The 15,644-nt window shown below is 36.6% G+C and overlaps 1 protein-coding gene across 1 annotated transcript in view; it reads right to left on the bottom strand.

Moving 5' to 3' along the window:
- The window catches only part of ADCY2 (adenylate cyclase 2), a 199,363-nt gene that overhangs the window by 97,606 nt on the left and 86,113 nt on the right, over positions 1-15,644 (bottom strand). Inside the window, exon 4 of the mRNA XM_056485305.1 lies at positions 5,039-5,188. Within this exon, the coding sequence (XP_056341280.1) occupies positions 5,039-5,188 (150 nt within the window). The remainder of the gene's footprint in view (positions 1-5,038; positions 5,189-15,644) is intronic.

The following is a 15,644-nucleotide window of genomic DNA, read 5'->3' as shown; positions in this document are numbered from 1 at the left end:
ACAACACACATTTATAGCTTGCTCTTTCTTTTCTGGTCTGCAAGTCTATGCTCTTGTTCTTTGTTCCCCCTAAAAACAGTTGTGTCCAGGTCCAGGTCTGTATTTCTTCAAATGGCCAGTGGTGACTGGTCACTTATAGATGTCTGTAGCTGTAGATCTGGAGTCTACAGTGCCAAGCCTGTGCACCATCTCCAGTCATCATGTGCATGTATTGCTCCCCACTGCATTCTGTGTGGTCATTTCTCAAGGCTTCTGCTATCATATCAGGTCTGCAATTTTCCACCTTATGTTACAGTTGTAAATATCTCATTCTTCACAGAGTATTGTTCATTACTATTATCTCTATCTATCTATCTATCTATCTATCTATCTAAAAATATATATTAAATTTATATATATATATATGTTTGTACTGTGTCATAAAAAAATAAAATTAATTACCTATAACCACCTTGTCATTAGAAATACTGCTGTTACAGCTAACTCAAGTAAAAATAAAGCTCCAGGAAGGTAAAAAAATTCAGAGAACCTTAACCCTGAGGCCTTGCAAACTCAGTACAAACCCATGGTAGTACTGTATTGTGGGGCTATGTGGTTACAGAAGACTGAGTGTAATACCAGGGGAAAAGGGGGATATACTTGAACATTTTTTGCATAACATTTTTAGCTATATTTTAGCTATATGCTTTTTTGTGTTAATTAGTGTGGACTGTGACTGTTATTACTATTGTAACTAATTTTTTGGGGGGTATTTTCATTAGATTGCTAAGACTTTAGTCTAAAGAGATTCTGAGCTCTGTATTTATCACATGTTCTCTTTTGCCCACAACAAGTATTGAAGCATAGGATCTGATACAGCTGGGACTTCAAAATCTCCCTGCTCACAGATTCCAGCACCTCTCCAAGTAGCCATTTCCAATGTTTATCCCTTATCTGCTTCCAGCCAGGATCTATCCTGTCACAGTTCAAACCTATTGCCTCTCATCCTTTCACTGTGTGCCTTTCAGAAAAATCTGACCACACCTTTTGTGTCAGCCCCTTTGCTACTAGGCAGGTGTTAGTTGTTCTCTCCAAGCCTTTTCTTCTCCAGGATAAACACCTTGAGTTCCCCAAGTCTCATCATCTGTCATGGCCAGCAGCACACTAAGTACCCCTGTAGCCCTTCAGTGAACCCTGTCCAGCTTCTATTTGCATGTTCTATTCCATCTTTCCCATGGTCCACCATGCAACATTCAACACTTCCTCAGAACAGGTTTTATTTCTAGTACTGATATGTCAATTAACAGAAAGGCACCACACGTGTATGCATGCAAACACTGCTGAAGTTAAAAATGGAGTCTAAAATCTGAAAGACCAACACTAGCTTTTGCTTTTCCTGTTTACTAGTCTTGAAGCTACAAGGAAAAGGAAAATGAGGAAGCTCTTAGAAAAACTATTGTATATTCATGAAAATATTAGCAGCTTGCCTTTTAAAATGCATTAATTAAGCTTGCAGGAATCCACATTTCATATATTAGTTCCAAATAATGTATTTCATTGTTTCTGTTCTTTACTAACAGCTGCAAGCCTCACAAATGTATGAGGCTTCTCTGTTTAGATTAATTTGAAAACAATTTTGAAATATTTCGGTTCCTTTAATGAATGGCATTGCTTCACCATGTGATTTCAGTGAAAAAAATCAAAATCCCACTCAATGATTTGAAACCTCATTCATTTTCATCTGCTACCTGAGTGTTGTTTCTAAAACCCTCATTAAACTGCCTCCTTCTCAAAGAGAGCATTTCAGAGAGCTCACTGAACACCAACACTTATGAACACCTCCTGCAATGTTGTAAGATCCTCTCAGTGTATATTCCTGTGTCTCATGATGCAAAGCCCCAGAAGAGAGAGAGGAGAGCAATTATTCTGCTGTCAGTGCTAAGATCTTGCACTCAGTGCTAGTGAGTCATTACCCCTACAAACTGTCAGCCAGACTTTTATCAGGGAGACAAATAACATTATGAGAGGCTATTTTAAATATGTATCTTGGAATAAGGCTGCACATTAAAAGGAGGTCAGAACAGTTCCACATTTCTCTTTTATAAGCACTGAAAAGACATAAAAGGTGTGTGAACACCACCAAAGTGGGCTTTGAAAATGCTCAACTGTGGCCCCTGCCCTGCTGGGAGGTGTCACCACCTGCAGCTTCCCATCCCTTTGGGAGCAGCCAGCCTTTGCTGTGCCCCAGCAGCAGAAATACACAGTGGTGTGGGTACAGTGTGTCCAGCCTGTACCCCAGTATACACACATCCCCCTACTTCACCAGATTCTAATGTACATTGGTCTCACTTGAAAACAATGGATCTGGGGTTTCTCTTGAGCTCTTTGGGATAATAGTTCAGTGGTATTTTAATATACTTATCTACTGATCTATCAAAATGGTGTTCTCAAAAAGGCTATTCAAAGACACACAAAAGAAGCCCCAATAAATGAAAAACAATAGCTGTCTACATTTGTATGAGCCTGCTCTCAAATAACACAAAAGAAAATTCACAGAATAATTTGAAACATAAATCGTGCATCTTTCAAAAACAATTACAAAATACATGATGCCCATGATCTGGAAAAATGTGCAAATTTGACCTGGAGCCCTAATCATTTAGAAGCACATCCTACACTCTGCACTTGTACAAAAGTACCTTATGTAAAGTAAATTAAAATAAATTAAATATTTTTCCTGTTACAGAGATGTAGAATCAAGGGTCATGCTACAACCTTTTACAGGCAAATAAAGCCCTCGATCAAAACCAATGGTTTTTAAAATGCACAGTGCTCCTACTGTTCCATTGTATCCCAGTTCTCTAAAAAGTCACCAATATGATTGGCTTGCTTCCTGAATACTAACAATGTGGATGTATCTTCTTGGCAAAACAAGCAGTGTTAAAAGACAGACTAAAGTATATCCACTTCTGAACTAATGTCTGCAAACAAAGATGTGTGTTATTCCTGGGGAAAAAAAAATCCACCTTAAGAAATGTATCCTCATTTTACCTTTACACATTTAAATATCTAATATTCCTAAGTGTGAGGTACATGTCTTCACTTTTTGTTTGGAAAAACCTTGACAGAGGTAAGGGATATATAAGGGGTTGAGGAGATAAGGGCCAAAGAAATCTATAGAAGATCTGAGGATCTAACGAGCTTTTTTGTGCTCACTGGAGGGCAAAAAGATCACTAACTTCCACAGAATACCTGAATTTTGTTCAATAAGAAATTGACCCATCTATTACTAATCCAGCCCTGCAATACACTACTTAGGGCTGTGTAGATGTCTTAACTCATTTGGTAGATTTATTCCTATCAAAACACAAACATGACAACACACACAAATATATATATATATATATATATATATATATATATATATATATATAATTATAAACAGTTTTCTTGATTATTCTAAAAGAACAACAACATTTATCAGTGAAAGGTGACTTTTGCTTCTTTCCATCTTGCTAGGCTACAGTGTTTTTCAAACACAAGTACTACAAACCCCAAAGAGGAAGAATCTGTCACAGAATCCCTGGTAGTTTTGCTTCTCTTCACTGTCAGATTCTCAATCATTTCTTCAAGACCTTCAGAAATGACAGTACACCAAAGCTACTTACTTATGTCTTTCCACAGAAACTAGTAACATTTAGCAAAATAATACACATTTGCAGAAAACTTTAGCTAGAACCATGTCTGCTGTAAGTACTGTCTTCTTACAAATATCATCCTAACTCCTTTGAATTCAGTGTCCAGTAACAAACCCCCCTGCTTCTTGCAGAAGAACCAGTGTGTTTCCTGTGCTTGGAGGGAAAAGACATCAATGGTAGAACCCCAGGCCCTTGCAACTGAGCTCAAAGTCCACACAATCCCTGCACACAGCTATGGAGGCAGAGGTGCAAACATAAATGACTGCACTTACAAACCTCTCCTGCAATAGCACCTTATGCAAGTTTTGCATCTAATCATCAAAACTTGCTTTTACTGTAAACTGTTCTCCTTAAGATTACTTGAAATGTTTTGCAGAAACTGCAGCCAGCATGCAACCCAAGTGCCCAGCAGAATGAGGAGAGCCCTCTGAACACACAACTTGTTAAAGTCCTGGTGTGGACTTTCCATTTCCTTTTTTTAAGAAAAATGTGTTGGTGATGGAACTTGAAACTCTTATTTCAAAAGGCAACAGACATTTGTGAGAAGGACATGACAATTAAGGTCAGATGGGATACACAAGGTGCACTCCAGCACTTTTTGTGACCACAGACACCTGTCATTGAAGACTATTCTCTGATCCTTTACAGCTAATAAAAGTTCAAGTCTTGGTGACCTCCAAAGCAAAATGCACCTATCTTCTTCATTACTTGATGAACTGATTTGTATTTCAAATTCTCTTAAATGAAGCACCTATCTGTCAGGATGATAGGCACTGCACAGAACTTGCAAAGAGAAAAAGATCTATATAAAGCAACCAGAGAATTCTTTTATTCAACTGCTGCAATAAATGACAGTATCATTATGCAATTTCCCTAGCCCTCTTAGCAAACCTGACCTCTAGAACTACATCACATGATTCATCAGTATTGTGGATTCAAATATTTTTCAAAAACAGTGCTGTAATATCTTCCTGCAGTGATTTGCAGCACTGATCTTGGGCATGAAGAACTGAAGATTCCCAGAAGCACATATGTACATCTCGCAGCTCATTCCACGAGGACAACAAAAGAGACTGTGTGCAAACAGGATCTATACAGCGTTTTTTACTGCATTATCTCTATAATATAATATTTTCATAGGACAAGTGAGAAGAAAACATACTTTAAAAAGAGAAATAACTGCAACACTTTCCTACAGTCAGATGGAAATTGTGCACAACCATGTTCAAAAGACTTTGTGCATTGCATGTACTTTAAGCAACTCAGTAACTGTTTTGCCATTAACAAGCTGGATTTTGTAGCAATAAATACGGGGACAGTGTGAAAACAGAAAAGCAGAGCCATAGATGGGTGCACTGTACCTGCTGCCTCTTCTCAAACTCGAGCTTGATGCGGGATTTGATGCAGTTGCACGTGTCCTGATAGGTCTGCTGCAGCGCCAGCTCCATCAGGTGCTTGTGGTACGCTCCCGCCAAGTTCCCGCAGATAAAAATTATTACATTTGCCAGTATCTAGGAGGATCAAAAAAAAAAAAGTGTCAGGGAATTTATATGAATGCATTAACAGAAATTAATCCTAGCTCGCAATGGAAGATTGCTGCAGTTATGTATTTGGCTTTTGTTTGTTTCCAGCCAAGGTTAACCTTTCAAAAAGCTTTTAAAATTAGTGGCAACATCCCAAGCAATAATAGAATCACAGAATCAGTTAGGCTGGATACTGTTTTAATTTAGGATTAAACAGGAATGAAAATGAACAACATGTTTGCCTCCTCAACAAGGTACATGTTTTCTGAAAAAAGAACTTCAGCTCATGTTAGAGCTCACTGCTGAGAATTAATTAGGTGGGATCATCACCTACTCATGTAAAACAATGGCTATGGCTCCTAACAGCAGAATTGAGAGCCATGTCATTGCTATGCTCTTTTAGCAACGTTTTCTTTTGCAGTGCCATATGATCAAGGGGTGAAAAGCTTCACCTACACACATGAAAAGCCTGACCTGCATTTTACCTTGGCCTGATGCACAGCTATCCATCAGTCAGCTATAAATAGTAACCTCAGTGGTAATAAACAGTGTTTAAGGAGCAAGATCTGACAACTAGCTACTAGAATATACTTTTTCTTACTACCAAAAAATTACATTTGCCTAAAACACAGAACTTAAAGGTTTAAGATTTAGGGGGTCACGCAGCATCAGATGCCTTCTGCAATCAATGACCCACAAACATGAAAAGTATGTTTGCTTAAAAAATCAAGACTTTTTTTGCACTTGACCTTTGAAAAGGACACAATATTGTGTGGTGATGCTAATACTTTTAACTGTACCCAGCTTATTGCTGCAAATAAAAGAAACACATTTATCCATTCTAGCTCACTCAGAGCAAAAGAAACACAGTAAAGTAATGAAGCCAATTCCTAATTCAATAATAAAAGTAATAATAAAGATAATATTAAATTGAAGTTGAGATACAGCTGCAGTCTGCTCAGAGCAGGTTTCTATTGTCTCTACTTGTAAGGCCCTAGTGTATCATATACCCTGGATTACAAGCACTCCATGATGTCGTAGTACTCGTGGTCTGGAAGAAAAGGAGGAAGAAAGGAGGCAAAAATTTTGTTAACTCTCCACAGCTAATCTAATAATGAATTTTATGATAGATTTCCCTGGTGATCATTCATGGTTTGGTGCACCTATGTACCAGGCAATCTTTTGTGAATAGCTAGTAGTGAAAGAGAGAGATTAGAAGAAAGTCCAACAGTGTGCTACAGTGGTTCAGAGAAAAAAAATATATTGTCCCGTTAACAGAAATCCATCTCCTTGTGGAATACATTTTATTCACAAAAAAATTCCCATGGAGTTTTAATGTTTCTTTCATAAATGGAAACTTTAAAATGTAAGATTTAAATATATGCTTTTATTTTCCTCACAAATTTTAACATCATTACATGCAATACTTGTTCCTTCATCTGTGACATTTCTGACATCTCACCTTTCATGGCTCCACAAGCTAAAAGCAGTAGCTATTCACCTTTACTGCAAAAATGATTGATGTTTTCCATTTGGTAGAACTTTCTTTCTTTCCTTAAAACTTTAAGATCATGGCATTATAACATTTCTAAAAGCAACATCTGTGTTCTTAAATTTTTCTAAAATAGCTAAATCTAAAAACAATGAGAAAAATCTACATATTTCACTTTCTCTGAAGAATTTCTGTTATGAAGTAGAGGAATAAAAAATAGTTTAAATCAAGCATTTCACAACAGCCAATCATCTAAAAAAAACCCCATGAACAGATGAGATCGTGGTGTACTGTAGAACACTTGACCTTAAAATATTTTATATTTCTTTGTAAATCGCAATTGCTCGACTCTGATGTCAGCAGACAGGGATTAGGGAACAAAGCTCTTGTGTGAAGGATCACAGTACAGAGGTAAAGGTCTTCCAACTGGCAATGGTTGCTGGGTTTTAAAATGAAATTATGAAGTAAGAAGCAGTGCCTGAAAATAAAGACTGCTGGGCATAGAAAATGCTGAGATACGTAGTAGGAAGGTTTAGTAACAAAATGATCACTAAATTGAGCTGAAATCCACAGTGTGCTGTCATAATCTCTAGGTAGATGTCACTGTTGAAAGTCTGCACACACACTTGTTAAATGAATTGTCCAGCTTCATAAAGCTATAGACCATTGAAAGCAAAACTTCAGGAATGTAATCAATCAAAAATTTTAAAAAATACACTGTAATGGGTAGATGGAGGAGTAAATTATGAGTATCATCTTCACAGCCATAGAAAAACAAATTACAGTTTTTTGAGTGAACTAGCTGAAGTGAGAAAATAGATGGAAACAAGTGACTGACAGGCAAGGCAGCTAATTAACCAGGCTTTTCAGATATTCAGTGGGGTAATTCAGCCCACATGAAGCTCTGCAATGGCTTCCAGTACCTGAATTAAGCTGTTCAAAGACAGCACAAGATATCTCAGCCATTGCCATACTTAGTGTAGATCTAACAAATAAATGTGTAAGTGAATATACAGGTAGAAACTGTGTTTAAAACACCCTTAATTCTTTAGGCTAACATGGAGTTTATTTGAAAGTGTGTCACTAAGGGATAAAACTTTAGAAAAATCAAGAAATGGGTGAAGTGGTTTCTAAACAGATTTTTTTTTGCCTGTATTTATTCTGGCTTGAGTGAATATTTCTGCTATTGAGGGAAATGCATCCTGCCAATAGAGTGTTCAGTAGGAAGTGCAATTAACATTACTAAACAAAATAAGCAACATTATATACTTCTTGCTGAATATCTCTCCCCTCTCAGGTCTGCATTTTCCTCTGAATTGCAGCACAGTTGCAACATATGAGCTGGACATGAGCTCCATTCCAGGTTTGTTCTAAAGTCTAATAGGCATTCTCCCAGAAGAGACAAGTTCAAAGTCTTCCTTAGTTCAAAAAATTAACTGATCTTCCCACTTCTTAAGCAAGTACTCTAATCAATATGCAATCATACAAAAGGTTTCTTCTGTTCAGGCACCTGAGAAGATGCCATGCTGTGAACACTACTTGTATCAAAGCTCCAAAGCTCTTGGAATGAAATCCTGAGTCAGCCCAGTCTTCTACCTTGTCATTTCTCTAGGGTAGAACTCTGCAGTGTCTTTTCACCCATTATTTTTCTTTCCCTCCTCATCCCTGCCTCCCCCCAACCCTATATGTGTATTAGATAATAAGAAAAGCTGTGGTGGATCTTCTGGTAAAAAAATTCTCCATCTTTCTGTGATAGCTCTGAAACTATGCAGATAAAACTGTAGCTGAGAACCTCGCTAGAGAATTCAGGAATCAATGACACAACATGGTTAGGGATTTCTCCCAGGAGAACAAGCCTGAGCTGTGGAAAAGAGCGTAAATAATGATGGTAACTCAAGAGCAGAAAAAGACAGTACTGCATGAACCTGGTTTATGTCCTTTACAAACAGGTACTGTATGACAAAAACCCCAAAAACCCACAGTATACATAAATTCTACTAAGCTCCCACTCAATTCACCATATGGAAACACTGAGCAGCACAGCAGAAGTTCCCATCCCTCTGTACAGCCAGAGTGGAGAAAGAGGCAGATCCATCTCATGGGCCATTTGCACCCCTTCAGATATACCCATTAACTGTACACTGTGCTCAAGTTTCTGTTCCATCAATGAATTAATTCCATGTCTACAGAAAGTGATCTAAATATGAGTCAGAAAAGGAACACCAAGATACCACCAGGAAGTATCTCTAATCACTTAAAGAACATAATCAGGGCTGATGTCTCCTCAGCCCATTCTGACCTACAGAAAACTCTGCATGCTTCCAGGCAATGGGGCAATTTTACATTCAAGCACAGGTATTTTTCAGTATCAGTGAATATCAAGCAATCAGATGTCTAGTGCTTCACTATCAAAAGAGACTGTATTTAAAAGCAAATGAAGGCAAATTTAAGTAGCTATGACTAATTTCTCAAGAGAGTACTACAGTTCACTGAGTTGTTAAAAAGAATGTAGTGCATCATATAGAAGCTCAGCTGATGAAAGGTGCCCACAAAGGTAAATGCATACAAAGAAGTACTATGGTATATAAAAATAGAATTATAACAGAGACTGCTGGTTCTGATTGAAGCATAAATAATTTGTTAAATATCTTAGAAACTGCTGTTCAAACACTGAATATAAAAATTAGAATTCTCCACAGATTTTCCCTGCATTGAAAGCTTCCAGTTTATGAGTTACTTTGCCACATTTCTCTCCTCTTAGATATTTTACATATCCTGCCCAAATACTTGCATGAAAAGAATTTTTTAACAACAAAACCAACACAAACTATTAACAATTTTTTCAATAGTTAAATTTCAGTTTTCTTCTGGAAAAGAAAGCTGAGGACATGTAAGCTGAGCGGTGGGCAAAATTTGCTATGATTTGTGATGTCTGCATGGAAATTAATGTGAGAAAAAAGAATTCTTATGTCATTGCCAAAGCTCAAATTCTTCAGCTCTGCAAAGATGAATCTTGTGTCTCTTCATTTGATCTTTCATCTGATGGTTTGTGGTGTGACTAGCCAAGTTATGGAACAAATCTGTGCTGCTTTGGAACCTGTAGGGCTTTAGACTCAGACATAATTCAGCGAAAAACAACGGGGTAAATGCTGGGTAGAACTGAAAAGTGGCATTTTACAGCTAAAGGCTTAGCCACCATGTAAATTAGCTATTCACTATGCCCAAAACAATATTTTAAGTAGATGTATTCAGAAGGTTCTCCAGCTATTCCATGCAAATCTCTGCCACGTGGAGCTCTGGCCAGTCATACAATGTTGCCTTTTTCTTCTTTCAGATTTCCAGACCTATGGAAGTCCAACATTTGAACACATTTCAGTGCCAACAGCATTTTTAGCTATGCCACAGCCCACATATAGGATGGCAAATTTGAAAATGGGAGATGTATTGCCATATGGCAACCTCTGTTTCAAAAACAAGGAGGGCAAAATTACAGGGCAAAAATTTTTGTAGCTGGCTTAAAACATGTCTATGCCTGGTGCCTGGTCAACCTGCTGTGAGAGAAAGTAACACCTGGCCTCTACCTGTACTTACTGAGACCACTAAATTGAGATCTTTATCATGAAAGCTCCTGTGTTTCATGAAGAAATGCAGCACTCTCTTAGATTTCTATTTCTCTTTTAGAGATGATGGTAAAAGTTTATGAATTCAAGTAATTCAGGTACAGAACATGACTGGCTGAAGGACAGAGAGATTATGGGCAACTGCATACTTAGTTCCTCATGAATTCGAAGTAAAAAATCAATTTCTTTAATCACTGCACAATTATTTTAATAGTTGGAAAGGTCAAAGATATTTAAATCATTAAATACTTCTGAAGGCCACAAAAAGAACACACTACAGATGAAGAGAAGAAACAGAAAGACCCAATATCCTCAGACCCTTTTTCTATATCAAGGAGAATGTCAAATGTTTTACAGCAAGGTAAGTAGAAAAAAAAGCTGCAATTTTGCAAAACCAACTCAATTAAAAGAAAAAACACAGCTAACCAAAAACCCCTTGAGTCTAAGACTTCCCAAAATAACTGAGAGTTAACAAAAAAGCAAAGATTTGGATTACTCAGTATCCCAGACGGTTCCATATTTTTAGTGCTAAAATAAATTGGGTGAAGAGTCCCTTTTTGGAAGGGGAATTGATGTCATTTTACAAGCCAGGGAGTTGTGATGTCTTCTAATTGGTATGTGTAATTCTCTCTGCAGCTTTTGCAATCAAAACATTAAGGACAGCAGCAGGATATTCCATTTTTGTAATACCTATGTTATTTGATGTGATTTTCTTTTTATCATTATTACAGACTGAACTTTCTCATAGCTCTGAGCTGTTCTGTGGAATGACTGGATTTATTTCCTTCAGCTCTGGGCATACACAGACCCCATCTATATGCCACTGTAGATAAAAAGAGACAATAAACTCTAAGCTCTTTAATCAAACCCAGGAAAAATAAACTGGAAACAAGAATCAGAGTTACGGTCCCTTTAGATCACTTCTGTGTAATACACATAATCAATACCATGGACTCTAATTAATGACTCTTCATATTTTGAATATAATTTTTTTTTGTTTAGCCAGAGGGAAACTAATGCTCTCTTCAGTGAGAAGGAATCAAGCAGCCACTGCACTCTCCTGCCTGCCTGCAGAGAGATCTTTTGTGCTCACATGGACCTCTGGGATAACTTCTTTTCTTTACTACTAAAACTGATCTTCAAATGTTCTCTCAAAAAGACTGAGATAAAATTTCAGCTTTTGGATCTCATGTAGGGGTAAGTATTAGTGTGCTAAAAGGAAAAAAAAAAAAAAAAAAAAAAAAAAAAAGACCATAAAATTAAAACAAAATAAAGAAACCCAAACCTAAAATCTATGGAGTACATCAATCTTTGGCATGCTACAGAAATAATCCTATGTCTGATCTTAAAATACCTTCAGATTTTCCAATAAATCTAGTTTCCTCTTAAAAAAAAAAACAACAAACAAAAAACCACCAAAACTAAAATCTCTGATATAAGTACATTTACAGGGCCAGCAATATGCTGCCAAGTTTAATGTGTAGCAGTAAATTTCTCCCTACTTGCCCTGATCAGAAGTACTAGGCTATCTCTCCTGCACTGTCTAGTAGCCTTCATGAAGTTTATTTCTTATTATTATCTAGCACACTTACTAAATTTCTCATATATCTCTAAACATTTCCCCTTCTGGCAAGTTTTAGAGAAGTTAATCAATAGGTTCAAAAGCTATCAGGAGAAGGAAAGACAAACAGATTAATGAACTTATAATCAATCACATATGTGCTCATTATTCATGTACTGATATGCCTAAACATCAAAAACTTAAAGTTGATTTCAGATTTCTCCCCTACTATAGTTTATACTGTATGTAAATGCACTGAATATTAATATGCTACATACTCTTAGTTATCAATATATACAGAAATTAAAATCAATGGAGACAGTTTAGAATTACACAGATAAATTAGAGTAGAAACATGTACTAAGTGTATTTTTTCTACTGCATTTCAAAAAGTTGGCAATAAATATGTGCTTTAATCTATTTGAGAAACATTTTGAAATGGTATTTTTTATGATCTCTATATGAAATTCTGAAATTCTGATTTATATAAGCATAAGTTTTTCACAGGTAATATTTTTGTCTATCAGTGTTCACAATGATCTGATAAACTTTTTAATTGGATAAGAATTATTAAGAATTTTTTCTGCTTTTCTGATGACTATGACAAACTTTAATCAAGCTCATTTTTCATAACCTGGCAGTCTGTGCTAGGAATCAGTGTCTTTGGCTATACAGTTCACAGAGAATGGTGTGGAGCAGAAGGAGGATAATGGTGTGTAAGTGATGATCTACAGAGTTGGATTAAATGGATTTCAGAATGTCCTCAGAGTTGGAGTTATTAATTATGACAATCTTATAAGTGTTTGTAATGTTTTTTAAAGAGCTTGGTTACCATTTTGAAATATGATAAGATCTCTAACCAGTATTTGGGTTAATTATTAATTGGAAGTCACCTAACAGGAAAATTTGCTCTCAGGAAACCTGAAAGTTCTATTTTCTGGTGTCAGGCAAATGCTGCCAAGAGTACACAAGGTGGGACAAAGAAAGTACTAAATTTGGGTTACATTCAGGAAGGAATAAAGACAATATTAAACCTCTTCATGTTGTTGGTGCCAATTAATTCCATATGTACATAAAACACATCATTTTTCTCTCCTTCATGCCACAAAACTGTCAAGGTGTCATTTGTCAGGTCAGGCTTTCTATTCTAAAGCCCTAGTGTGAAGCATCTTGGGACACCCTGAACAGTTTTTTTTCTAAATCACATGGTTTGTGGGAATATATTCTGAGTAACACCTTGAAAGTTAGCACAATACCTCCAATTCATAGAACAGAATCAGAGTCACAGAATCCTTATGGTTGGGAAAGACCTCTAAGATCATCAAGTCCAAACATTCACCCAGCAGTACCATGTTCACCACTAACCTCTGTCCCCAAGTGCCACACATTTTTTGAATACTCCCATGGATGATGATTCCCTGGGCAGCCTGTTTCAGTGCCTGGCCACCCTTACAGCAAAGCTGGTTTTCCCAATTTTAAATCACCTCCTGGCACAACTTGGTGCCATTCCCTGTTCTCCTTTTGGTTGTTTCTTGGGAGAAGAGACCCACACCCATCTGTTTAAAACCTCCTTTCAGGTAACTGTTTAAAGTGGAGAGGTCTCCCCTGAGCCTCCTTTGCTCCACCATTTTCTATTTATATCAGTATTAGTGACAGCCCCTGCAGAGCAGCATACACATAGGCACCTAAAATACTGCATGGTATTGCTAGGAATAGGCTAAACTAGCTGAGAGCAATGATTAAACAAATGGATTAAACAAATGTCCAGGGAAGAGAAATTTTCCACCCCTCCAGACTCTTCTGTTCCTTGTCTTTAAAAAGAACTACTTATCCACACACAGATCTTTCCTCTCAGTTCACCAAAAAGTTTTGACAAAGGACTCCTTCAAAGGCATGGAGCTGTCAATGAAATCAGCCTCATCTACATGTCTGTTGATGTTGATGTCAGATTCAAGGTACTTTTAAGGAAAGCCTACCTATTGCTCCTTCCAAAATAGAATGTTTATCTCATTCTCTATTCGTACAGCTTCATTTTTCACCTCATGAAGACGCTGAGTTAGAGACCTAAACTCTCCCTGACCCTTTCTAGAACCTTTTTTAAGTTTATTTTCACAATTTCAATCTTACCATCAACAGGAACCAGGACCTATTTCAGACCAACCTATACATGCTCTCCTTCATCCAGCCCTCCAAGAGGAATTTCATGAGAGATTTTCTTCAGTTTCTTCTTCACTGAACAGGCATACAGAAATTGTTTCTCTGTGGTAACCTTGTCATCCCTGATTATTTTTGTAACCTGGATGCCAAATGTCCTTACAGACTCTGAAAGTCCTTTTGTTACTCAAGTGCTGACACAAGGACCCAGCACGCAGGGAAGGGGAGATTGGTTTGGTTAAGTGCCATAGCTCTAGTTACTCTCTAAAAACAAATTACATACTTTTAGGTGTAGATTCTTCAAACTCCTATCTGACCAGTGAAACTGCATACAAAGGCATTTTGCAGCACTTTAGAAAAACACTTGCACAGATGAAATGTTTTAACTTTGGCTAATTAACTTTAGTGGTGCAAATAGATTCCAAAACTGCTGATAAAGCATGCTAATTAGCAGAATGAATAGCAGGAAAAAATTTCAACTACAACAGGCACAATTACAAGGTGGATTGAAATAGCTCCATAAGGTATTTTATAGCTAGATTACTGTGCATCTAAGGCAGATGTTATTTTAACTGAATTACAATTAAAACTGCTTGTGATTATGTAATACTCAAAGTTAAAAAAAAAAATATTTCCTTACTATCATTTTCTTGCTCATATTTTAATTAACACTTTCCTGTGTTCAAAATATTCTCTAGAGGTTTTTGCTTTGCGAATGAACCTACAAATTTTGTGCACCATACAAGAAGCAGCTGGTAGGTTATGATTGGAGGGAAGATTAAATACTAAATGACAAAGTTTTCCCTTCCAAAGATTGCATTTCAAAAATCAAGTGGATTTGATACTGTGAACATAAAGACAAACAGAAATCACTAAACTGGCAATAATGCCATTTCCATGACAGCCATGTCTAATACCTTCACCTCTGCCTTACTACCAGATTTTGCATTTAACACATTTCTTACAAATTCCTTTAAAGTTTGTATACTATATTTCTACATATTTTAGAAACAAAAAGCTGTGAAATATATCATGATGCTTTGCAAAAACTGGAAGGCTTTCCTATGTACCAGGAGAAGTTACTAATGATAGGAAGGAAGAATACAATTTCCAGATTATTACAGTTATATTGTATTTATTAATTTCTGACTTCATTCCCAAATGTGACTGAAATATTATTGGAACACTATGGATAAATTAAGAATAGTCAGATGAAAATACAATCTCTTTTTGTAAATTCTGATGCACATGTAGCAACAAAAATAAAAAAAAAATTCCCTTCTCTAATGCTTTTATTCTCCTGCCTGTCTTTATAAAAATGCTTGTTTTGAACCTGGCAAGTTCTAAGATAATAAAAAATTACATCCTAATTGCTCCTAAGCAGCAATATAAACAACGCAGAAAGTGCACATGACTTGTAGGATTTTTTTTCTGCATGGAATGACTATTTTTTATTCTGCACAAGAAAAATAATCCTGTATGAAAAGAAAATTCCTACTAAAACCTCATTAGTTTTGGTTGCTAATACAAGTCATCTTCTACAGCAAAGTAAGTTTCACCCTGCAACAAACCTACTTTTTAATAGTACAGTTATGAAGTAATGAAATCATTGAAGTT

The sequence above is a fragment of the Oenanthe melanoleuca genome, chromosome 2 (genome assembly GCF_029582105.1).
Source record: "Oenanthe melanoleuca isolate GR-GAL-2019-014 chromosome 2, OMel1.0, whole genome shotgun sequence".
NCBI classification, from domain to species: domain Eukaryota; kingdom Metazoa; phylum Chordata; class Aves; order Passeriformes; family Muscicapidae; genus Oenanthe; species Oenanthe melanoleuca.
The sequence above is the reverse complement of the archived record's forward strand: the minus strand, read 5'-3'. Positions and strand labels throughout refer to the sequence as shown.